This window comes from Linepithema humile, chromosome 5 (genome assembly GCF_040581485.1).
Source record: "Linepithema humile isolate Giens D197 chromosome 5, Lhum_UNIL_v1.0, whole genome shotgun sequence".
In the NCBI taxonomy this organism is placed as follows: Eukaryota; Metazoa; Arthropoda; class Insecta; order Hymenoptera; family Formicidae; genus Linepithema; species Linepithema humile.
This window is the reverse complement of record NC_090132.1, coordinates 25,132,216-25,156,609: the sequence shown is the minus strand read 5'-3', so window position 1 is coordinate 25,156,609 and position 24,394 is coordinate 25,132,216. Positions and strand designations below refer to the sequence as shown.

The following is a 24,394-nucleotide window of genomic DNA, read 5'->3' as shown; positions in this document are numbered from 1 at the left end:
ATATATAATATTGAAAGGAAGCTTGATGCGCAAGAAGAACAGGTAACGCGTACGTGCGAGAGATGACAGGCGATCGAAGTTTGTTAATATAATTTATTATATATCGAGGTTTCAACATGGAAAAGTACAAATATTGCAATATGGGGAGGGCCCGCGAGCTCTCCTCGGGTGGGAGGGAGGGAGGGAGGGAGGCAGGAAAGCAGAGGGGGGGGGGAGGGTGGAATTTTGAGTGCACGGAGGGTGAGGCAACGCACATAAAGGGGGGAGGGGGAGGGGTGTTTCCTGCGGGGTACGAGGATGCTTGCGTTTCGGATAAAAACCGAGAGCGAACCGCGTATACGTGTATAATGTATGTATATGCATATATAATCCATATTTTTCACATATATATTTATATATCTTTATATCGCATTTTTACTTTTGCCTTAAATTTATCTCTTTTTCCCTTTTTTCGTTTTTGTCTTCACGAGATGATGGGATACCGATGGACGTCGCGGAAAGTGCATGGACGTCCTTCGGTGTGTTTTCTTTTTTTTCTTTTTATTATTTATTTTCTCTTTTGCTCGGATAAAAGGAAGGTTCCCTCCTCTCCACGGCCCCCAGCATATATTTAATACTCGTTTTGTTCTTCATTTTTCTCTTTTTTTTTTCTTTGTTCTACTACCTGTACGCACGAGCGCGTCACGGAGCGTCGCGACGCACGCGTGCGTGTTTCATGACGGTAATTACTCTTTTTTTTTCCTCGCTCTCTTTCTCTCGCGCTCTCTCGCTCTCTTTCTCTCTCTCTTTCTCTCTCTCTCTCTCTCTCTCTCTCACTTTTTCTCACTATCATTTCATTATCATAATCATCATTCTCGTTAGCATTATCGTTATCATCGCTCTCCATCTTCTGTTAACTAACTCGCAGACCTACGATCGATCAAAAACATAGCGGTCTATCCCACAGATTGTCGTGCGCGCTTCGTCCGATCCATAGATCATTGTTATGTAGTCGAGAAAGTTCGTCGAAGATACGAATTAGAAGAGAAAACATCTTACGCGATGCCGTTTCTCTCGTTTTAATTACCTCACGTCCGTCACTTTCAATTCGTATATTTCTATAATGATGATGCCTCTTTCCATTCGTATCGTCGCGATCGAGTCAATTAATTTTGTCAACTCCTTAAGTAGGGTTTAATTCATATTCATCACTAATTATCCGCTTTGTTTCAGGAGAGTCTGATTATTCGATTGTTCATGCTTCTCTACTTGTTTCAGCGGAGCATTTAATTGCGATGCTTCAATAGTGACAATAATGATCGAAGGAGCTGACAAATGGCGCACGGAAAAATTCGTCTAAACGTCGATAAGCCTAAAACTCGCGCGCATTTCACTCGTGGACCAAAATTATATCGTCAATCTCCCCCCCCCCCCTCCCGTTACAACGCTTCTCGCTCTCTTCGTGCGATTTTCCTCCCGATCAAGATCGCAAATTCATATCCGAGAGATCGTAATGCGAAGACTTTATTCCGCGATTTTATTGATCGGAGAGAAAATCGCGGTAAGAAAGCAAAAAAGAAATGATTTATTGCTGAACATCCCAGACAGTCAGTCTGCCAACATTGCTAACATTTTGCTCACTGGGATTGTAACGAGAATACCAATGACACAATCTGCTCTACGAGTAAAATACCCGTCTCATACTCGCCCTTTTTTGCCCTCACGCACTTTCATTACGTTTTTTTTCCTCTCTCCTTCTTCTCTCTTTTAATTCACCTCGCATCCTGTCTCGGGAACACATTGTACTTGCCGTTGTTGCCATCGCGAATTATTATCCGAATCGGTTCGCCTAAGTAATCATCATTACCGCAATTTCTCTCCCCTTATCACTCTTTCTCTCTCTCTCTCTCTCTTTTCTCTTGCTCTCTTTCATTCGATCACTCTTTCTCTCTCTCTCTCTCTCTCTCTCTCTCTCTGTCTCTCGCTCGCTCTTGTTCTCTTGCTCGCTCGGCCTCTTTCGGAATTTTCGTAGTTTTCTTTTTCTTTTTTTCTTTATGCAACACATAATGCGACTAGGTAGTACAGGTTAATTAATAATTAATATCGTTAGTTATACAATAATAACGTATGACTAGACAATGCAAGATAATAATTATATCGTAAATAGTAATAATCATATTATGGATCGCAATTTATATCAACAATGTAGTGGCGCGCACGTATTTCGAAGAATGTAATGTTCTAATTACCGTTTTTTTTTTTTTTTTTTCGTGTGTCTGTTTTTGTATGTGCGTGTTGCCGTGTGCGTGAGTATTTCCCGCTTCCGTGTGTCTATGGACGTATGTATGTATGTCTGTGTGTGTGCGTATTTCTTCTCTCGAATGTCTGTGTGGTCCGTTCGTTATGTCATCATATCGTGTCTCGCTCGCGTCACATCATTATCGCGTGATAGTCAGCAGTCAGCAGTGTCGGATGAATCGGATCGAAGGACAAATTGGATTTCAAAATTAGAGCAAGAGCGAATTACAGGAGTATTCCGCAAAGTATATATCGAATAAAAAGGAGCTATTCCTGAAATCCGATTAATCGTGCGATTCATCCGTCGCCGTTGCGTAAAAGGATTTCTCTCTCGCTCTTATGATGCGACGTCCTCGAGACGGTTCGCATGTATTTGTTATGTATAGTTTGTATGGAGGAAGCTTTCTGCGTTTATGTAGTTAACGTCGGTATCCCGATTAACCCCTTAAAAAGTATTGAGAATGCATATCTCGTCACGCGACGACCTACGGTGCGTTGCGCCCGTACGTCGGCACGCGATAACGTGCGGTTTTTTTCGTTCCGAAAAAACATCAATTAATCGGACCTAACTGTCGGGCAAGATGCACGTGTAGTCCGTTCTGCGCGCGATCCTTATATGTACATCTACGGAAATAATGAAATCATTATATATCTCGGTGAGATAAATGAATGGTTCACCGTTTTCAGCGGCGCGCGACGCGACGGTCCCGCGACGAACGCTCGATCGTCGATCAATCGCGCTTGATTGACGCGAGACTGTCGTGCCTCGCGCGCGAATCATCTCGCACGATAATAAGATATACGCAATGATCTAATAATGATATTCATACGAGCCGCATAATGTCGCTCTGTTCACTAATAATATACGTAATAGCGTGACGATAATAATAGCAATAATAAGAACGATAATAACACCAATATGTACGTGTATACAGAATTCTGTCGAGGATACAATACGGTAATGTTCTTCTCTCTCTCTCTCTTTCTCTCTCTCTCTCTCTCGCTCTTTCTCTCTCTTTCTCACTCTCTCTTTCTCGCAATCTCAATCTCTCTCTTTCTCCCCCCTTTATGCATTGTTATACGTAATGGGAAAGCCGTTTCCACGATTGCACAGGTGAACTAAGTTCCTCGAAGGTGTAACGAGGGAAAGGATTCCGGGGTATCTCTTGCCCCGGAAAACTACTCCTTAAGAGGTTAAAAATGTCCTGGAGAGACTTTCGTCCTCATTGTTTAATGGTACACGATGCGGTTTTTACGGTGCCGATGCCCACGGGCATCGATCTGCCCGCGGCATAATCCAGGGTGCGGTTGTGAGATGGCAAAAAAATAAAAAAAAAAGAAAGTTGATTAAGAGGATTTCTAGGAAAGGCGAAACTCTTCCGCAATATCCCCCTCTATCTTCTCTTATCGCGATGTTCCGTTAGGTGATGCAATACGTCCGGAGACGTATCGTTGCGTCGCTATTACTTATATATAATACACACACATAAATGTAAAAAAACACATTTATGTATATATATTACAATACTGGTTGGAGTCATCGACAGCACTCGCGGGAACTTCGTTCAACCCGGCGATTAATAACGCTGCCGCACGGCAACATCATTAAATTGATCGTCCAAATTAATTATTATAATTAATTTGAACATCCGGGTTGTCGAGCCCTCCGCAAGTTTGCGGTGCGTCGTTTGTCGTTCGATGATTAATTCTCACGAAGAGATTGACGGTCTCGCCGACGAACACGAAGACACCGCATCGCCGATGCTACGAACTATAGAATTAATAACGAAAAAAATGCTCCCTTTACGCGATAATCTTCTGCGCGATATAGAGCATATTTTTAAGTTTTTCAGTATGTTAATTTTCCTTTTTTTTTTATTGAGCTATGACGTCGTAAAACTGTTCGCAGTAGTAAAGTCGGTGTACGGTCAGACATACTCGATAAGCCGATCGCTCTCGTCGATTAAATCGAGTCGATCCCTCATTCCTGTATATTTTCATCACGCGAGGCCTGAGAAGTAAAATCTATTTTTGAGAATCATCATTTGGTCGTCAGAATGTTCTCCTCACTTCCTTTTTCCTCTGACTATCAATTTTTTATTCTTCTTCTCGCACGTCATTTACGCACTAAATAACTTCATCGATCGACTTCCTCGATAAATCTATCGATGATTTATCACGATGATTACCGTTTCGAAATTGATTTCGAATGAATGCAACAAGCCCCTAATTATTACTAATCCTTACTCCCTCCGTCCCACCCTCGTTCGTACATTCATTAATCCCTACGATTTTTTTCTTTTTTTTTTTTTCTTTTTTCTTTAATCGTACCATCCGCTAAACATGGAGTATCGCGAAAAATTGAAAATGTGCTTAGGTCTCCGCGATACTATCGCCTATTTATTATCACTTGGAGTTTTATGCAGTCCTTGATGCGAATCGTCCGATTGCAGATTTGGAAGCATTTAGGATTCGCGTGAAATTCTTCTCGCGAAGATATAATTCCCCCCCCGTCCCTCCCCTCCCGTCCCTATCACCCCATGGTCCGAAGCGTTGATTGATACTGATCGATTCGCACGTCCGCGTGCGAACGATTTGTCTTTCAGTTGCGAAGTAAAATCCTTCGTCGAACTTACGTTTAGACTAAAATTGAAATCGATAAAATAGAAATCAAGTTGGATTTCATTTTTGCGACAAAATTTATAATTTCTTTTCGTCACTTTTATTTTTTTAATCGAATTGCATTTCGAATAGAGCAGAAGTAATCGTAATGTGACAACAAGCTTAAGCAGAAGTAATCACAATATTCTTGCAATACGACAATAACTCTGTAAGAAGAAAGAATGATGAAAGGATATCGTAGTTGTACGAAAAGAGACACAATTTCCATAGCGATCTTTCCCCCAACAAACATTTAAAGCATAATTCAAAGTAGATCAACTATCGAACAAAGGTCCTCCCCGCGTTAACCGATCGATATCCTCCGTCCCACTTGCTCACCCCCGTGTTGTCCCTTTAAACGATCGCGTATCGCATAATACTTAGCGTTATCGTTATCCTTATTATAATGTATAGCTACCGCGTATGGTTTCTCTTTCTTAACACCGCTCTCCCTTATTATCGGTTACAGTAAATATCGCTATTAATACCATATAAACCCGTCATAAAATACATCGCTTTATTTAAATCCGCGTATTTTATCGCTTACCGCGTCTACAATGTTATCATCTCGTCTTTTTTTCCCTATATACGTTGCGTCAATTTATATTTACGGGATTCCGATGAGAGCATATCAGATCCAGCGGCGATCCTCTTCCCTCAAACATACGTAAAAATCGCTTTATTCTTTTGTCTAATTAACACCGAGACATCGATCTCTTTCGTGCGCCAATAGCAATAGCGTCGATCGATTAGCTAATAGAACACTGCCGTCAATGAGAAAAATGTAAAGAAAGGGGATAACTTTTTCAGATTTGATAAATGTCGAATGTCATACGAGTGATTCTATAGTGTAATTTACGCGAAAAAGATTAATTTATTAAAGTGAATCGGTAGAAATAACACTCGCGGTAGAAATGCACAATTAAGAAAACAGTTGTCTCATTATCGCAGTCCGCTAATCGACTCGACCTAAACGGCGGAAATAATGTCACATCAAAATCTAATCTAACGTTTAATCTATAGGCGAATGTACACTAAGCGAACGAACACCGAACGAACAGCGAATGCGAATGTTCAGACTTCGTGTTCGTATTCACTGTTCGCTCATTTCTTTAAGTGTTCGCACTGATCAGTCGCATTCAGCTAGATTTGGTATTTGCTGGTTCAGACGGATATACACTAGGCTGTTTGTTCATCTAGCGCATATCCGCCTTTAAGGGTACTTCTACTTGTTCGTCACAAAACGAACGAGATTAGACTTATCGTAAATCTAGATCGCTTTTCCATTACAATTTACTTTTACTTTTCCTTGTGCATCGAGAGTTCGTTCTCACATTAATTTTCCACTGATAAAGCAAATTTTTTTCAACGGCTCATCTTATTTTTACTTTTCTGTTTTCCGATAAAGAGCGAAAGACACATTGTTATCGTCGTCACTAGCAAAGGACCACACGGATAATCGTATGTGCAAATCAATCGGATAATCTGATCACGAATAGAACGTGGATACTTTGGAAAGAGACTGATTATAAGTTTACATTTTAGTTTCCTTCACTACCCGTCCTGTTATGGTTCGTTCGTGTGCGTGATTAACTTTCCACGTCTTTTCTCGCCGCATGATTGATGAAATTCTTAAATATCATTAAGTTAAAAGAAGAAAAATTATTCGGAGCCACAAAGCGCGGTTAATCTGTGCGCGACTGAAATTATACTTTATTCTGCAACAATGTACGACTAAATGTTTCGGCCTTATATTGGGCTTTTTCGATAGTGCACAGTAACAGTTTGCCACATGTGCTTCATCTATACTACTTTTTTTCTTTTGCTTTTTTGAGACACTCCGTGTTACGACGGCGACCCCGGAACACCCGATTCGGGTTCTTTCTTTTCTTCAGGGCGCATCGCCTAACTACTCCCCTATTGTATCACGGGCTTCTTCCGGTGGAAGACCTCGGGCATGTACTATCCCCTACACTCACTCATTCCGTGAGCGATTGTGATGGATTTCGGGGCGCACCGTTCTTCTCGGTGCTTTCCAGCCCTACAGCTCCGTTTCTCCGACTTATTGTTTTATATTTTCGACAAAATCGAAGTCCTCCCGCGCCACGCTAGATGTTGGTGGCCGATCCCCGAGAAGCCTCCATAAGACTCTGAATCTGTGATCGTTAAAGTACTTTATCTATATTTCACGTATCATTCTGCACTCACTAAGCAATTATGCTAATATTATTAATCTTTGGTTGTCGCGCTTGCGATTTTTCCATCAGTTATTCAGCTATTTCCGACCATTCGTATTCGTTTGACTTGTTTTCTAAAAACTAACTTGAGCTTATGATTTATTTAGACGTCTATATCAGATCTGCATTTCAATATGATATTTATAGAGTAGCTCGAGTTGCTTACAGAGATAGTTGTATGAGTAATGTATTGTATAATTATTTCTACAATAGTTTTTCTTTTGCACCATAAAGTTTGCCGCTTAGCTTTAAAATTACTTAATAATCTATATCCATATCTTCATCTATAATCTAAGTTTTCATCTATATCTCTTTTAAACTATATCTATATTTTTGTAATCTATTTCTATTCTTTTAATCACGTTGTGGCTCTCAATAATCTTTTCTTTAACTTGTTGATTTTAAAGTTTTTTGAAAGAACAAGATTGCAAATTGGAAAGACATTTGAATAAGTCTACCTCTTTATATATACATATAATTTTAAAATATTTAATAAAGTATTCTATGAAGGAAATATGTGAATCACAATTAAATTTTAGAGAATAATATTTCTTCAAATCTGACTAATATTTTAATACTTGGAAAATATTGATTAAGCAATAAAAAGTAATAAGCGAATCATTTCTTTACATCCATAATTTTCGTGCATTCATTTTCCTCTGTTGATAAACATTTTAAAATTACAAAAAATATATTATCATAACTAAATGGAAACAAAATATTTGACAAAAGCTATTATCTTCCATATTTTACGGTGTGCGTGTTTAATGCTTGTCGTTTTTTCCTCGATTTTTTTCATCGACGAATCGACATGGCTCGCTAATTGTATCGAAATTATGAAACAAATCTCTACGTGGAAATTATCGTGTATTAATCGATGTGCGTGATTGAAGCCTCTCGATCTTGAGTGTCTCATTGATAGTTCAATGCAAAGAAAACAAAAACAATCCAAGATTGTACAAAAGTGTGAGTTATTCTAGAAATCATATATATATATTTCGTCCAAAGTCGCATAAACAGATTATTTGTTTATTTACACTTACGATTATCGTCGCTGATATAGATGTTATATTCGAACCGAAATTTTATCTCGGACTCCTCGACTAGCGAGACGGAAAACTGTCTTACTTGCAAAATAGTGCAATTAAAAGAAAAGAAAATTTTGCTATGCATCGCCGGCAATTTTCAATTTTCTTTTTTAATTTGTCGAAAAAGGAAAGTGTCTCTTCCTCTCCCTCTCTCGCATGCATTCATTCTTTTTTCTAATTAATCAAGAGACACGGTAGTGTCTCGCGCCAAGTTTTGGTCGCCACTTAACGCTAATGAAGTCGCTTTGACCCGCTATGAGAGATACTGTGTACTTTTTTAACACAGTTCGTTTAATGACTACATACATGTTTTGCGACTGGAAATATCCAAATCGCTATCGGTTCTTCTATAATCATGAGCAACAATCTTGATGATAATAATTGAGGGACTCAATTATAACAAAAACAGCTCTTATCAAAAAATGTAAACTTTCAAGGAAACAAAAGGAATACTTTTTATCTTTCTTATTATTTGGTAGAACCAACGACACCTTAGTATTGAATCTCGCCAGATAAGAGTTCTTTTCTGAAGGCGTCGACGCTGTTGATGTTATCGTGAACCACTAGAAAGCACTGATGACGCAATTTTCAAAATTTGTGACAGGAACTGCTTTTGATATAAATCCTTCAATTGTTATGAACACTTATACTTATATAATCTTATAATATATATTCTTAAGATATATTCTTATATAATCTTATTAATAGTAAAGTCGCAGTGCAATTGTAATAATAGCACGATCGCGATAACGACAGCAATTCGCTAATGTATAAATCGAAAATCGAACGAATATCGATCGTGTCGACGGTCCGTTTTTAATACGTGTCCCTAAAACATCAATTTTTCCTTTCTGAAATTCAAAAAAGAAAAGTATCTCTTCCCCGCTCTCTCGCGCGCGCGTATTCGCTCTTTTTTGATTAATACATTCAGCGTTAATAATGCTGTCCGCGATTCACTCTTTTACTTTACTATTGTCTAGTATTTCCATTTGTGTTAGAGCGGATGACTGGAAATGTCCAAACCGCTATTAATTCTTATATAATAGAGCATATTTATGTTGACTGGTGTGATGTAATAGTGGTGCCCGGATATAAATACTAAGGCTGTTCGAGATTGACTGCTTCAGTCTAACCGAGCAAACTTTATTTATCTTTCAGGCGCTCGTGCGAGCCGGTAGCCCGAGCCAAGCGCTCGGAATTTCGAGAGGATGATTTTTCCCTACAACCGTGCGAAATCACTTCAGTAATCCGGGCACTACTCCGAAATATTCCTGAACACTTATACATATAACATTATATCATAAAATTGTAATAGTAGCACGAGGCCGTCGCGAAGAAGATGACGGCAACTCGCTTGATCGGTGTAAATTGAAAATATGGATCACGTCGACGATCATGTCGACGATCTCTTAACACTGGTAACTAGGGGCTCGCTTATCTGGACGTTCTCCATGAAACGTAACTCGTGCATTTGTGATATTTTGGAAAATGCCACGCGGTGGATTGCTGAGAGAAGAGTGTCACACAACACATTAATATCATTAATTTCTAAAGTTGACAATCTCGTTGGAATTAAAATGCGGAAAGATACAGAATTAAATATCTAATATAAGATCAAAGCGTCACGTTAAAAGCTATTCAACGAATAATGATTTAATTGATTAAATTATTTGTTTCGATTTGAATTAGTTTTCCGATATTAATTTTAAAATTAATATCAAAGACGCGATTTATACAACTTTGTTACGTTTGATCTAGGAGAACCTTCTCGATTGTACTGTTCTGACAAATGCTTTCTTGCTCGAAAAAAGAAAGAAATATTTTTACTTTAACACCGACGATATTCGATATTAACTTTCATTCGAGACCACGTCGAATATATGCGTCCTTTGCTACAAAGGGATGCATGTCTTTGGCGGTATAGTATGATAATACGTTATGTAACTCGAAATCGATAATCAAAAGCGCGTATATATATGTACATATATATATATGATTCTTCGCGGCTTTTGTACACAGAGGGTTAACGCGCCGGTGTGTAGGAATGTATGAACGTCTCATCTATCTCTCTTGATTAAGAAATATTCTTATATAACAATATATAGTATCAAGTTATATAAAAATTATTAATAGAAATAATAAAAAAAAGTATTCGTAAAAATATCAATAAAGAAGTTAAGTTACTATTGCAATAATTGATCTTCAGAACTCGGTAGATTAAGAAAAAAAAGCAAAATCTGAGATCATAGACGAGAGAAGGAAGTCTTAGGTGTCGCGCGAGAACCCTCAGTATTCGGATGGAATGTTTCGATAGAACGATCGATATTGGCCTCTGATTTGACTTATACAACGAGTACCTGGTAAATATTTCGTCGAAAAATTAGACAGTCCACACAACTCGTCGCCCTTTTCATCCGGCCTACTTTAATGAATCCTCCCTGCTCTATATTTCTCTCATAGTAAAGTATATTTCCGTCATAGTAAAGCGATCGATTCGATGAAAACGCCAAAGTGATCGCAGTCTTTGTAAACGACGTTTCTTCTTCTTTACGCGGTTATACGCTTATAATGTTCCTTTGGAACCATTTGTTTTCTCTTTAATTATTATTCTAATTCGCAACGCGCTGCGAGTGAAAACAATATCCATTATACTTTCGTCATAAATAGACTTCGGTGAAGAATTAAAATAAAGCGACACACACGACATTAGAAAAAATGTCAATAAAGATACGTATTCTACTTTGCAAATTTCGCGACACAGGAATACTATTTGCACTCACAATAGCGTATCGGACATCTAAGCGAGTATCGTGAGGATAATTTTTCTACACATACGTTTACGGAGATAAAGATCCGTATATTCAGCGTACATTTAACAATTCAACCAGAACTATCTGCTTCAATACAGTCGCGTGTAATGTTAAATTATACGCTGAGATAGGGACTAAAGGATCGCTGCCGGGCTTCCTCGAGGTACTCGTGAAGAACGCTCGGGAAGGAAGATCGTATTTAATTGGCTTCTCTAATTTTCGCGTTAACGCTAACGATATCTTGCTTCGGATAGCCCCATCGCCCGCGACTACGCGGAGGACTAATTGGTGTGACCAGGAATAAGCTGATCTCGTGACCTGAATCGCGTCTGGATCAGTTTGGCCAAGGAGTGACAAAGTGATAGTGCACAATTTTAATCACCCTGGACGTATAGTAGCGCGATAATTCGTAAAAAAAATTTCAAGGACAGCTGGAAAAGAGAAATTTTCCTTCGAAAAGACTTTTCGCCGGGAGTATTTTTTCCCGCAATTTGTTCCAGCAAAATTGACCGAAATTCCTTTTCCAGCTTTCCCCTCGAAGCTTCATCGAAAAGCTTCTCTCGCGCTACACATTTCTTCGCTATACGTTGCCACGCGCGTACGCACATCGAGTTAGGTAACCTTCCCCCCTCCCTTTTCTCCTTTGTTAAATAGCTTAATTAGAAACGTGAATTACGAACGTCGGTCGTTGCGAGATTCAGTAACAGTCTTATCGATGAGTCTCTCGGCGCCATCGTGATACGGAAAGAAGAGAACGACCGATACGGTTTGCGCGACCCGCCTATGCGTGTGGATACTAATCGAGATGATCGCGTGATTAATCCGTCGGTGATCGGATACATCGCTGATCGTAACTATTTAATCACACGTATAGCGTCCGGGCTTTCTTCTCCTTTTGCGATTTTGCCGACAAAACGATTATCTTAGATCCGCAAGATCGTGGATCGAATTTTCGATTGCGGTCAAATTAGAATACGGTCGCTACTGCGGCACAATTCGTGAAATTATCTTTCTGAAGCGGGACTTTCGAGCGCAAATTATGACCGTTACGCATAGTTATCGCAGTTACGGATAATCAATTAGTCAGCAAGAACGTGCGAATTGAAAATTGGGAAAATGTTTTTCTTTCTTGCACCCTGGCTACGAGGAGGACCCGACCTGCTTTCACTGTAGAAGATTATAAACCGGAAGAACTCTCCTCCCCCCTCGCCGCGATGTACTGTGAAACCTGTCCCATTAAACGCACAACGAAAATCTTCGGGACACCCGTTAGAAAACCGTTATCTTCGTTTATTTCGAAATTGTTCGTGTTTACATTCGCGCGTTTGACTTTCCGTTTTTAGTTTTTTTTCTCGTTAGTTTAATAATTACATTTATATTCTTTATACTGTGTATTTGTACGCGTGTGTGTATGTGTGTATGTTTGTGTATGCGTGAATGTGTGTACGTCATTCTCGCCTCTTTCATGCCTACTTTCGTTCTCGCGTTTGCTCTCTTTTCCCTAGCATCGACAATCATTCTGCGGATTCTCTCCCGTTCGCTTTCTTGTGCGCAATCTCTCGCTCTCTCATCCTCGCGCAGTTATTTTTTGTTCTGTTTTTTTTTTTAAGTATCACTATAGAGTTATCGTAATTAAATATTTATACACCCATTGACAGACTAGCTACCACGTTTTTTTTTGTCGTTTAAATATAGTTTCATAGATATCAATTAATTTAATTAATTAATTAGTTATTATAAGTTATGATAATTAATAATTAGAATAATCAAAACATGTACAGAAGATTATAGATTATCTCTCTTTCTTTCTTTCTCCCCCCGCACCATTTCCGTTCCCGAAACCCACGCGCTTTCCTCTTTTCTCCGCTCCACTCTGATCTGTCTTTTTTCCCTTATTTCTTCTCCATCTCTTCTTTTTTTTGTTACAGAGTAGTTATCAGTTTTGTGGGTCGTTGTGGCTTGCCTCGGAGTAATTTCTCGAGTACTTTAAATATCTCCTATCTCATTCTCTCACTCTCTCGCACACTCGCATTCGCGCTCTCTCTCATTCTTCTGTTCGCACAATATCTCTTTTCTCTCTCTCTCTCTCTTTCTTTCACTTTCTCTCTCTTTCTCTCTCTCTCTCTCCCGCTTTCTCGTCCGCATTTTTTTAAGTTAGTTAGTTTAGACAGTACATAAATACTTTTCATTTTTCTTAGTTAGGCCTACGGTGAGCTAGAGTTGCTTTTACTGTTTCCCCACTACGCTGTTTATCTCCGTTCCGCGCTTTTCGCGTCTCACTCGCGCACGGTTCCGCACTCACGCACGCCGGAAGTGTGCGCGCAAAAATGATGTACCGTCCCACCCGTCTCGCATTACAAAGTTTCATTACCCTATTCCTCTCGCAATCGCGTTGCCGACGCCGCAAGTGCCGCTTGCATCCTTCTTATTAAGAAACGCTTGATTAAATTTGGAGATTGCTTGAAAAAAAGTGTCTTTAAAAAGTTTCAAGTTTCACTATTTTAATGTATCACAAAAAAATTAATTAATATTTTAATTCAAAATTATTATTGTAATTTGTAACATAATTATGCAATTTCCGAAAGGATATAAATAAAAGCAGAATCGCGGACGGTTGAAAAAGTGCACGCAAGGGCGCTCGCGACCCACAAACAGTGGTAATTAAAGTTCATAGACGTAATTCCCACTGTCGGATCGATGAGAATTACCTCTCGAGCGATGAGAGGCGATGCCCGGAAAGAACTTTTCGCTTGGAGCGAGCGATGTTTATTCGATCATTATAATGATGGTATAATGACACAAGTAGATGATACCTCCCGCCTCAAAGATTCTCTCCTTACGTTATTCCTCTCGTATGACACGAGGGAAGGCGATCAATGATGAATAATGACGATGGGTGAATGAATGAATGAATGACGGTGAGTCTTGTAATAAATTTATTATGCCGCATTTAATGTATGTATGAAATGGAATAATGATTACGAATGATTGCATGAATTTATGCGTGATAGTGAATGATTCGATGAAACAGATCGTGGCATTTTTCGATGATACATAATGGGCGCGATGAGATGATGTTTCAATGTGTCAACGAATCGACGAATGAATAAGCGAAAATGATCCTAGGATGAACGCCACGATTGTGATGCGATGACGATGCGATTAATGACAATGATTCATGGACAATCGCGTGATCTACAACTAACAAACGAGTCGCCGTCGCACACCGGCGACGATTGTGCGTATTTTAGCATACAGCGACGCTGTTTCGATTTGTCGGGAACAGTTTCGCTGAAAATGTCGGGACGAGGTTTTTGGCGCAAGCTTCGCGAATTATCGTTTCGAAATCGAAGGTGAGAGGATCACACGAGCGGCCGCGAATTTTCAGCAAAACCGTTCGTAGACGATCCCAATGCTGGAATCCCTTTGATCGATTCATCAATGTTGCGAGAAAAAAAAAACAAAGTCGTTTTCGTTGTCAGTCGAAATTTCATTCCCAGCTCCGGACAACCAATTTCGTCAACCTTAATGACTCTGCTGCAATTGCACTCGATTACATAATTAGCTTCCCTTTTTGTTCAACTCGTTCGTCCGATCGGCTCGTCCTCGGCGAAGCGTCGGCCCGCGGGGAAGGATAATGTTTTTGACTACAGCACCACTTTTTTGGATTTCCCCGCAGCCGCGCCTCGACCGATCGTCAGAGCTGTATATTGCACAAATGTGAGGCGAATAAACATCGCGCGCGCTTTTATTTCCATCAATTCCAAAATTTACATATCGAGAAATATCAGCAATGAGTATCGGGAAATCATGAGAAATGATAAGTACGATAATACGATCAATCACACATTTTGTACGGCAAATAATGCTGCGAGTCTACAATTATCATGAAAGCAAAGAAGAATTACGTTCACATCCCTTTTTTATCAAACAGCGTCCACATTGCTAATATTTCCAAGACGATTTAAACGCGAGTAAGAGATTTATACCAAAAGTTCCGGCGTTTCTTGCGATGTACCAAAGAATATGACGATTCTCAACGAAATTAACAGAACGTCCGAGCTCCGAGCACGTGAATGTTTAATCTTTTTTTCTTACGAGTGCGTGAAGTCGAATCTTACCGTTTCGGAGCTCGATACTACTGTTCGCTTTCGACACCGTACCGTCCGCTTGCTTTCCATCCGGCCAAGCTCCCTCTCATCCCTCGCGTCTCCCTGCCGAAAATACCGTTCTCGCCGCGAACAATTCCGCGCCTGTGACCCGAAAGGATCCGTCGTCGAAGCCCCGAGGATCGGTTTTTCGGAGCCTCGGGTGTCCTCGTCGACGACGGCAAATCCGGCTACTCCGCCGACGAACGAGCATCGGGAGGTTCTCGCGACACCGCGATTCGAGCGTTCCAAAGTCACACAGTGCTGAGTCAATTGGGATAAAATCGCATGACGAGAGAATCGTGCGAAACCAGGACGAAATTTACGGCAATGTTGCGAAATAGGCGTGTCGTCGCTCGAATACGGTTGCCGCGGGAACGTCCTGATGATAACGCCGTTAATCTCGGCGACGTTGCTTCCGCCCTTCCCGCAACAGTATTCAATCCCTATCATCGCCGATTATCATCCGACAGACTGAGTCGCGTTTTCTGTTCTCTCCAACACGCGTTTCCGTTCTGCGCAATCTCTGCCCCTTCCTTCTTTCCTTTCCTTCTTCCCTTTCCTTCTTCCTCGCCTTTCTCTCTTCTTCTTCTTCTTTTTTTATGAGTATAAGAGGGTACGAGCGCTAGTTAGTAGTACAATAATATCGATAATGCGACTAATGGTTAAATGTAAATCGTTTAATAAATGTAATATCGTTCGTCCATCGCAGAAATCAGTTAGAAATCGCGAATGTACCGATCTACTTCGAGGCTCTCGTTTTTTCCGAGATGCTGGCAGGATGTCAGGTTTAATCCTGGTCCTGTCGGGAAAGTCCCGCCCGCGTTCTACGAGCGCGTCCGTGCAGCCGGCAAGGTGCGTCGAGTGCATCGCACATTTGATTTAAGATGCGAATGTATTATTATATGTATCCGTCGTTCCTCACGCGTGTCCGTGGGAACAAATTTTTTATAGACAAATTTAATTTATTACAAATTCAATTTTACTTTATAAGATTAAATTTATATCTCCAACTTAATTCTTAATTAAGCAAAAAGTCCTCGAATTGCGGATAATATATCTCCTTACCCGCTGCACAGATCGAACCCGCGCGCGCTACGTGTGTGATAGTATACGTACTGTGTGTATGCGTGTCTGGTTCCGCGTGTATGTCCTTCCCCTTCTCCGAAGTCATCGGTAATTATCATACTCATTATCATCATCATCATCATAGCGATATAACTAACAACGATTATTGAGACATAAATACAATACACATAATGTATATCTAACGTAATAATCGTATGTAATATTATATTTAAGTAGATTAGCGTGCCCATTCTCTCTCTCTCTCATTTTCTCTTCCGCCCATTCTCTCATTCTCGCACTTTTCCTCTCGAATTCACCATCTCTCTTCGTTCTTTCATCCTACGATATTAATTCGGTCGACTAATCGTTGCGAGCGAGTCGGCAGCGTCCCCTTAAAAGGATGGGGGGGGGGGGCAGGGCTCGCACCACTCTAATCGCCCGTCCCTCCCGTCGCATCTCGTTTTCACCTCAAATTGCTTTGGTCCTCGTATCCACCTCTTCCATCTTCCCTTCTCACTTTACATCTACGCCTATTTTCGTCGAGATCGAATCCAAAAAGATGTCCGTCAGACTTCAAGGATCAGCGAGCACTCAATCAGAAATGCTCGTTCATACTCGAAGCAGGATGTATATCGAGTCGCCTGCTCATCTTCCGAATAATTCTCATAGCAAAAAACACGCAAATAACTTACTACCCGACAATTTCGAAATCTTTTCACTCGATCCGTGAATCGCTTTTAAAGGCGTTCCTTTAAAAAGAACGGCAGGAATGATTCGATGAACGTGTCCGGACGTTGGCCCTCCCTTTCCGTCGACGTTGAGATCAACGTCCATAGGAGTCAGTCTTTCGAGGGACTACGTCCTCGCGAAGGATCGACATCGCGCCACTTATCAATGTAACGAAATTATATTTATTCACTATCGAACCCGATCGGACTCTTTCCACTTCCGAGTCTCTCGAGTCACCTACAGTTTAAACGCATGTGAACTTTTTCTTTGGAATGTACGCGTTCTGAGAGCATTAGAGTATTACAGGGGGCTAGCTTAAAACTCGAATTACGCACAGTAATCTCTAAAGTATCGTGTGCTCCTTGTGCGAATGTGCCGCCAACAATAAAGATAAGGCTACTCGCCGAGAAGCGGCATTCGCTCCGAAAAAGATGCGAGGCGATGCGCCTTACCTTGCATTGCATTTGGCATGAATTATTTCTAAGAAAGATCAATTCTAATTTACGAGTAATTTTCGTAATTTAACGCACGATTTTGTCCCATCACTGATGGTGTTCGCGATTGTACTAACAATAATTACGATACTAATTAAAGACATTATTATAAACGCTACGAACCATGAACGCTGGGATCCATGAGCGTGTGTCCCGTGCATCGGCTCGCCGTTTTACATCAATTCGTCATTTATATCGGTCAATAAGACGTGGAATGTCACAGGAAGAGATTGTGGAATGTCGGTGAGGGGGGTCGAGGAGGCAGGGACGGATTGGCGATAACGGGAAGTCGAGGATCCGGTGTATGAATGGCAACTGAAACATTTTAATAGAAATAAAACGAACGACGTTTTGAACTAAACACAAATCAGTTTAATCCTTAAATAAAACATAATAGTTATGTTATTTAATAATTAAGTAATTAATTAAATAAATAAATAAATAGAGTCGATAGTAGTAAGTAGTAAGTGGTAGCAATGGTGGTATAACAGCAGTAGCGGTAGTAGCAAACGTAGTTATAGAGCGGGTGGCAGAAAAGTGGCGACAGTAGAGCGATGTTAAGTGAGCAAGTGAAGAGTGAGTAAAGTACTCCTTAAATGTCCATCTCTAGTATTACGAGAGTAAGTAAGTAATGAGGCGTTAGAGGTTACACGTAGCTACTAGACGAGAGACACAGAAAATATACACGATCATAAGTAATATAATAATAATAATTAATTAATTAATAATAATAATGACGATGACGATATGGCAATAATAATAGTAACCAGAATAATAAGTATAATCATAATACGGCAATAATAGCGAGAAGGAGAAGAATTATTATGGCAAATGTAAATAATCGCACGTAGTGTGAGAAAAAACGCCCGGAAAAACGGACGCCTCGCTGATGTCGAGAGAATTCTGCCGGCACACGATTCATCTCTCTCGTGTATTATTTCCAGCGGCATTTAATATATGCCAGCATTTATCATTTAATCCTTTATCAATTACGATTAATGTTCTATGCGACGCGTATGCGACGATAAGCGCACCAAGTGTATCTGAAATCGCGAGTAAAAGTCACTGTCCGCTCGTGCGGTTAATCGAGAAATGTTTCATATGAATTCATACGAATGTTACACCGTATTCTACTGGACGAAGCATTCGTATCGAAGTAACACGATGATCACAAGTGACCATGAGTGAAGGGAGAGACCAATCGTTGTTCGAAGATTCTCCGATCAGCGAGTTCGCGCTTACGCGCCGACGTTTTATATGCCCGCCGGCACCTTTAATTTGCACTAATGTTCGAGATCCTGGGCGCCCCGCCGAGACCCCGCGTCCTTCCGGTTTCAAGATAAGGAACTCGCGCGCGAATCGGCGTCGGCTGAATAAATAAAGTAATGTCTTAGAAAAAAAGAACCACGACGCTCGATACGTGGGAGTCGCGGGACAGACGCTTCTCCGGGGGGGGACCAGCATCCTCCCTCCGCCCTCGCGATCTCCCGCTGACTCCCGGACTAGACACAAAAAGGTACACATAAATAGGACAACATACATATGTTTACGTTTTGGTTTCCTTGACTATAAATCTATCCTTAATCGAATGTCGCCTCACTCGCAATTAAATACGCGCGATCCTCATCCTCACGTTCGCTTCGCGCACTCCGAGATCCTCCGGTCAATCGTTCTCCGGTGAAGGACGCCTCAGGAAAGGAGAAGTGACGATCGCGATCAAGGACTGTCCACAGTTGTGGATGATTCGGGAGAAGCGGGGGTGCGGGAAATCACTTTGGAAAGTGATTTCTGCAGTAGAAAAATCACATTGAAAAAGTGATCCTTGCGAACTACTCACAGTTGCGGAAAACCACCTTGAAACGCGGCTGTGCAAAGTCACCTTGGGAAAACGACTTTCGGAATGGCGAGCTCGTAGCTACTTTGGTAAGCTCGCTACTTTGGTAATTTATCGATCCATCGTCCACTTGAAAGTTGCGGAGAATCGTTCGTAATCGCGCTGCACGAGCGAGCGTGAGGAGTTCGGCTCGCCTGCCTCGCGTCGTTTCACTTAACCGCACTCGTCGTCATCGCATCCGCCTTTAACTTTCTAATGTTCGTCATTAATATTTATCTATTTTTGTATTCTTCCTTATGCGCGAGGGGAGCGCGTAATCGCGCCGACAACGCGGCAGTTTACACGTAGACTAGATGCATGACTTCTTAATCTGATCCGAGATCGGACGTTGACCGATTTTTTTCGTAATTTTATCACATACTCGTGCACCGTCCTCGAAGTACATGCAGAAAAATCTTTTCCTTCCGGAATTCTGCGGTTCCGAAGAAGCTCAGTTCATATAAAGTCCGCGAAATATACAATTTTTTTATAATGTTAAATTTCAAGGTGAAAACAAGTCGCGTCACAGCATTCTATGACGCGGAAATAGAAAATGACAAACGTTACACGTTCTTTCTTCCGCTTCACAGACGATACCGTTTGATCTCGCGTATCAATCAACATTTAGGAATAATATTTTCCGGAAGCATCGAAATGTGCAATACAAAATGCGTAAAAATGTAATGCTTAAGCAATTGCGTGGCCTCAATATCTCTATCATATTCTGAAGTAAAAGCTATACGTACGAAGACCAAAGGAGTACATTTAATTACTTTCAATTTCTATCCGACGAGAGAAATCCGCTCGTCCCGTCGGTCGCAAAATCTCTGAAAGACTGTAAAAGAGGCCGTGAGGCTTCGTAACGTCATAAAACGTCCCCTCGGACGGTGCACTCTCGCGGAGAACCAATTGTCGACAGTCAAAGCATCCGATCCTGCGAAAGCGCGTTTTTACTACCTATAATATATAAGTACGTCTTATATAAAAAAAAAAGAAAAAAAAGGAAAGATACGCGCGTGCCAACGGTACGTATGAGCGACGATGGAGTGAGTGTACCTGAGCGCCTGACTAGCATGAAATACAACTAGTTCCGCTACTAGTTCACGGTATCGTTTCGCGATCCCTCGGGCCGTACTCTCTCGTTCGCACCGATCCTCGATCCGCTGCTCGCGATTTCTTTTCTCTCTCTCTCTCTCTCTTTCTCCCTCGGGGAATCTCGCCCTGCCGAGAGTAAATACGTCACTCGGATGTTCGTCAAGCGTGGTAACGTTTCTTAATTGAACTGGGGTTACATCTTAAGTACATCGTGCCCGCACACGTGAAACGCCCTTCGTGCCCATTCGAACTCGTGAGTGCGAGCCCTGCCCCGACGCCTGTTCTCTCCCTCTCTCGCGACGCTCCGATTTTTCGCATGCCATTCCACGCGTTCCCGCGCGCGTTTCCTCCTGCACTGCCCCCATCTTCGAACACCCTCGATATCGACGTCTTTCGTCTCGCACGATTAATTCAGTAGTTAATTTAATTAATACCTTTCGTGAGCCTCGACATAACAATCAGATCTGTTCCTCGCTTTCACGAATTTCTGCGATATCTATCTCTTCTATCTCTCTTTCTCTCTCTCTCTTTCTGTTCTTCCGTTTTCCCTTTTCTTCGCACTTCGTTCGTACCCTCAACGTATTCTCCCCATCTGTCTCTCTCCCGTTCTCATCCACACGACGCTAATACTCTCTAAAACTTATACATAAAACGAGTATGTATAACCACCTACTACTAAGCACTGTGTGTGAGTGTTTCTCTGAGGTTTCATTCTTTTATACTCCCTTCTACCTTTCTCTCCCTCTCTCTCTCGCTTGCTCTCTTTCTCTCTCCCTTTCACACACTCTTTCTCTCCCTCCCACTTACTCTTTTTTCTCTTTCTCCCAGCATTTCGCTCGCGATCAGGAAGCGCGAGGTGCCGTCACGTGATCCACGTGTTCCCCGCGACGAGTTTTTATTTCGCGCATAAGCGCATCTCGAGAGGCCTGAATATACATGTCCTTCCTACGACAGCCTGCCGTTTCTCAACGCCACGCGTTTTGTTGATCGTTCATTTTAGTTGTACCGTGTGTGTACGCGTGTAAGTGTATGCGTGTGTTGTGTGTCTATTGTGTGTGATTCAGTCTCACAGCCCGATATCGTCGTGACTAACCCGGTCATGGATGTACGTTAAGTAGAAAAAAAAATCGGCCGAAGTGCCCGACGGAGGCTCTCGACGCATCGTCAAATGCTAGTCGAAGGGAAAGTCCTTTTTCTCTCCCCCTCGCCCTCACTTCGCTTTACTCTTCGGCCTTACGCGCCGCTTCTTTCCTCGAGCTCTCCCCGTTCTGCCGTCCTATTCGCGCGCCCGTGGACGCCACGTGGTCCACAAGCGCTCTCACGTACACATACATATAAATCGGCAATATGTATGTACAGGACCCGCGACCGGTCACTGTGCGAGCCACGTAAAGTATAACACGAGCCACGCTCCTTTCTCCCTCCCTCCCTCTCTCTCTCTCTTTCTCTCTCTCCTTCCGTTTCCTTTTCAATTATCCCTTCGTATTATCCTCTCGCGTCAATTGGTCGGAAAAATTTCACACCTTAAAAGTGACTAGAAATAAAATTTTCTAGTCCCTCGTTTTCCGTATGAATTTCGTTCCTCGGCGATCCGTATTAATGATTGTAGAGAAACAAGAGAAAGGCAAAAGCGCATTTCGATCTCTTGGTCTCCTTGTCAAATTTCTCGCGTGGCCGCGTGCATGTCAATACATATGTTACATATGTACACGCCGAGGACATTCCTGCTCCTTTCCGCGATCTCGACTGCGGTCGGATCGCAAGAACGGAAACACGAAAGAGAAGCGCGGTGAGAAACGGAAGGAGAATGAGAAGGCACGATTATTCGTACGCGTTAATACCGCGCCTTCTTTTCTCACCCCTCTTATTTGCTTTCGAGCTTTCCCGCGCGCACAGTTCACGGTTACGTATCGGACAGTCGAACGATTCAACTCACTTCCGTCTAATTATTTCTCGCGCGGCCTCCCTCGTCCCTCTTTTTCCTTCATTTTTACCTTTCTGCGTTCTCACACGCACACATACGCTCTATTACTCTCTCTTTCTCTCTCTCTCTCTCTCTCCCCCTTTTTCTCTCGCATACATTCCCTTCCACGCAACTACGCTTTCTCGCTCTGTTGGAGCTTTTTGTTGCCGGTCTGACGATTATTGTTGGGCTTGCTCTTCAGGGAGGTCTGCTTGGCTTGCGCGTGCTGACGCTGCTGTTGCTGCTGATGCGTTGCCGGGTTCGCCGCTCCCGAGACGGCCATCTCGATCGCCCGAGTGAGATCGTGTATGCGCGACGGTAGGCGCTGAAGGAACGGCTGCCGTTGGCCCTTGGCACCTCCGTGAAGGATGCCGCCGCCCCCGACGTGACTGTTGATATTGTTGTTGCCACCACTGACAATGCCGCCGCCCGGCGCCTGACCGGCACCCCGCTTGTTATAGAGGTGACCCGCCGGCACCGGCACCGGCAGCTGTACCACTGCCGCAGTACGTAGCAGCCGATGGCGACGATGATGGTAGGGCGCCGCTACCGCCGCCGCGTCCGCCGCCGCGGCCGCAGCCGCAGCCGCGGCCACCGCCGCCGCTGCCGCCTGTTGCTCGTCCTACGCCGCCTTGCTCTTGTTCGTCTTGAAGCTGACCTGGAGCACGCGGTTGCCCAGGGTGTAGCCGTTCAGACTCTGTATGGCTACCACCGCCTCCTCGTAGTTGGTCATCGTCACGAAGCCGAAGCCCTTGCACTTGTTCGTCTGCAGGTCGCGTATGACCTTGACCGACTGGACGGCGCCGAACGGCCCGAACAGCTGCCAAAGCACGTTCTCCTCGGTCTCGGGCGCAAGGTTGTACACGAAGATGCACCAGCCGGCGCCGTTCATCGTGTTACCGGGCAGCATAGAATTCGCGAGGAGGTCACCCGCCAGCGGACTGTACCTGGAACACGGTCGCCGGGCCGGTGATTAAACGGACATCGTCGCCCGGTGGCGGCTGATAATGTGGCCGCGGAGGCGACGATTGGAAGGACGAACGATGCTAAAACGTGACTGCTTCGTGTACAAGAAACTTTATCATATATTTATATGATAAAGTATATTTTCCATAATATTCAATATATAAATCCATCTGTTTTAAATCAAAGATACAAAAATATCTTTCTTTTTTTAAATAATTTAATGTATAAAATATAACCGTAATAATTTTATATAAATTAAATCACTAGAAATCTTTTTTTTCAAGAAATTATAAATTTGATATCTATGGAAATCTAAAAATAAAATTTAGCACAATTAACCTTTAATAATAATACGTTATTTAAATTTTTTTTATAAATACTGTTCTGTTTTTATTTTATATTATCCTTTCACGAAGAAACGCTTGAGCACCGTTTACTTGAGGTTATAAATATACTTGTTGGAACTATATCTTTTCTGAATAGAAAAGTATATCTATATAAGATTTACATTATACGCTACTCGCACAATATATCGCAATCCCAATGAAATTAAACGTGTGAAAAGATGCGAATATATATCGATGTGAACATTTATTGCGCGTGATGTAATCGATTTTATTTACATAAATAATATTTTCGCAGACATTTAGAAATTGCAATGGCATAAAAAAGTGAGAAAATATGTGAAACCACGTAAAGACTGACTTTAAATCTTGTAACTTAATACATGAACATTGTAAGAAATCATAGTACAAGTGACATAAGGACAGCGTGCAAAATTCATTTGTACATAAATATACATTACAAAGACATGCGTTACATGTAAAATGTACAAATATTGTGTATCACATTTCGGTCTGTTTAACACAATGTATTTAAAAATAAAAATGACAAGTTCAGAGAAGAATTAAATTTGAAAGTTTTCTAAGTTCCGAATATATTATTTATTTTTTAAAAATCTATAAAATACATTGATCTGAAGAAC

General features: G+C 41.8%; 1 protein-coding gene across 13 annotated transcripts in view; it reads right to left on the bottom strand.

Moving 5' to 3' along the window:
• Window positions 1-75: 75 nt before the first annotated feature.
• Window positions 76-24,394, bottom strand: part of LOC105675138 (ELAV-like protein 3) — a 66,734-nt gene continuing 42,415 nt past the window's right edge. For all 13 annotated transcript variants that reach the window (XM_067355722.1, XM_067355718.1, XM_067355719.1 and 10 more), the window contains one exon: window positions 76-23,390. In XM_067355722.1, the coding sequence (XP_067211823.1) occupies window positions 23,066-23,390 (325 nt within the window). In that variant the 3' untranslated portion in view covers window positions 76-23,065. The remainder of the gene's footprint in view (window positions 23,391-24,394) is intronic.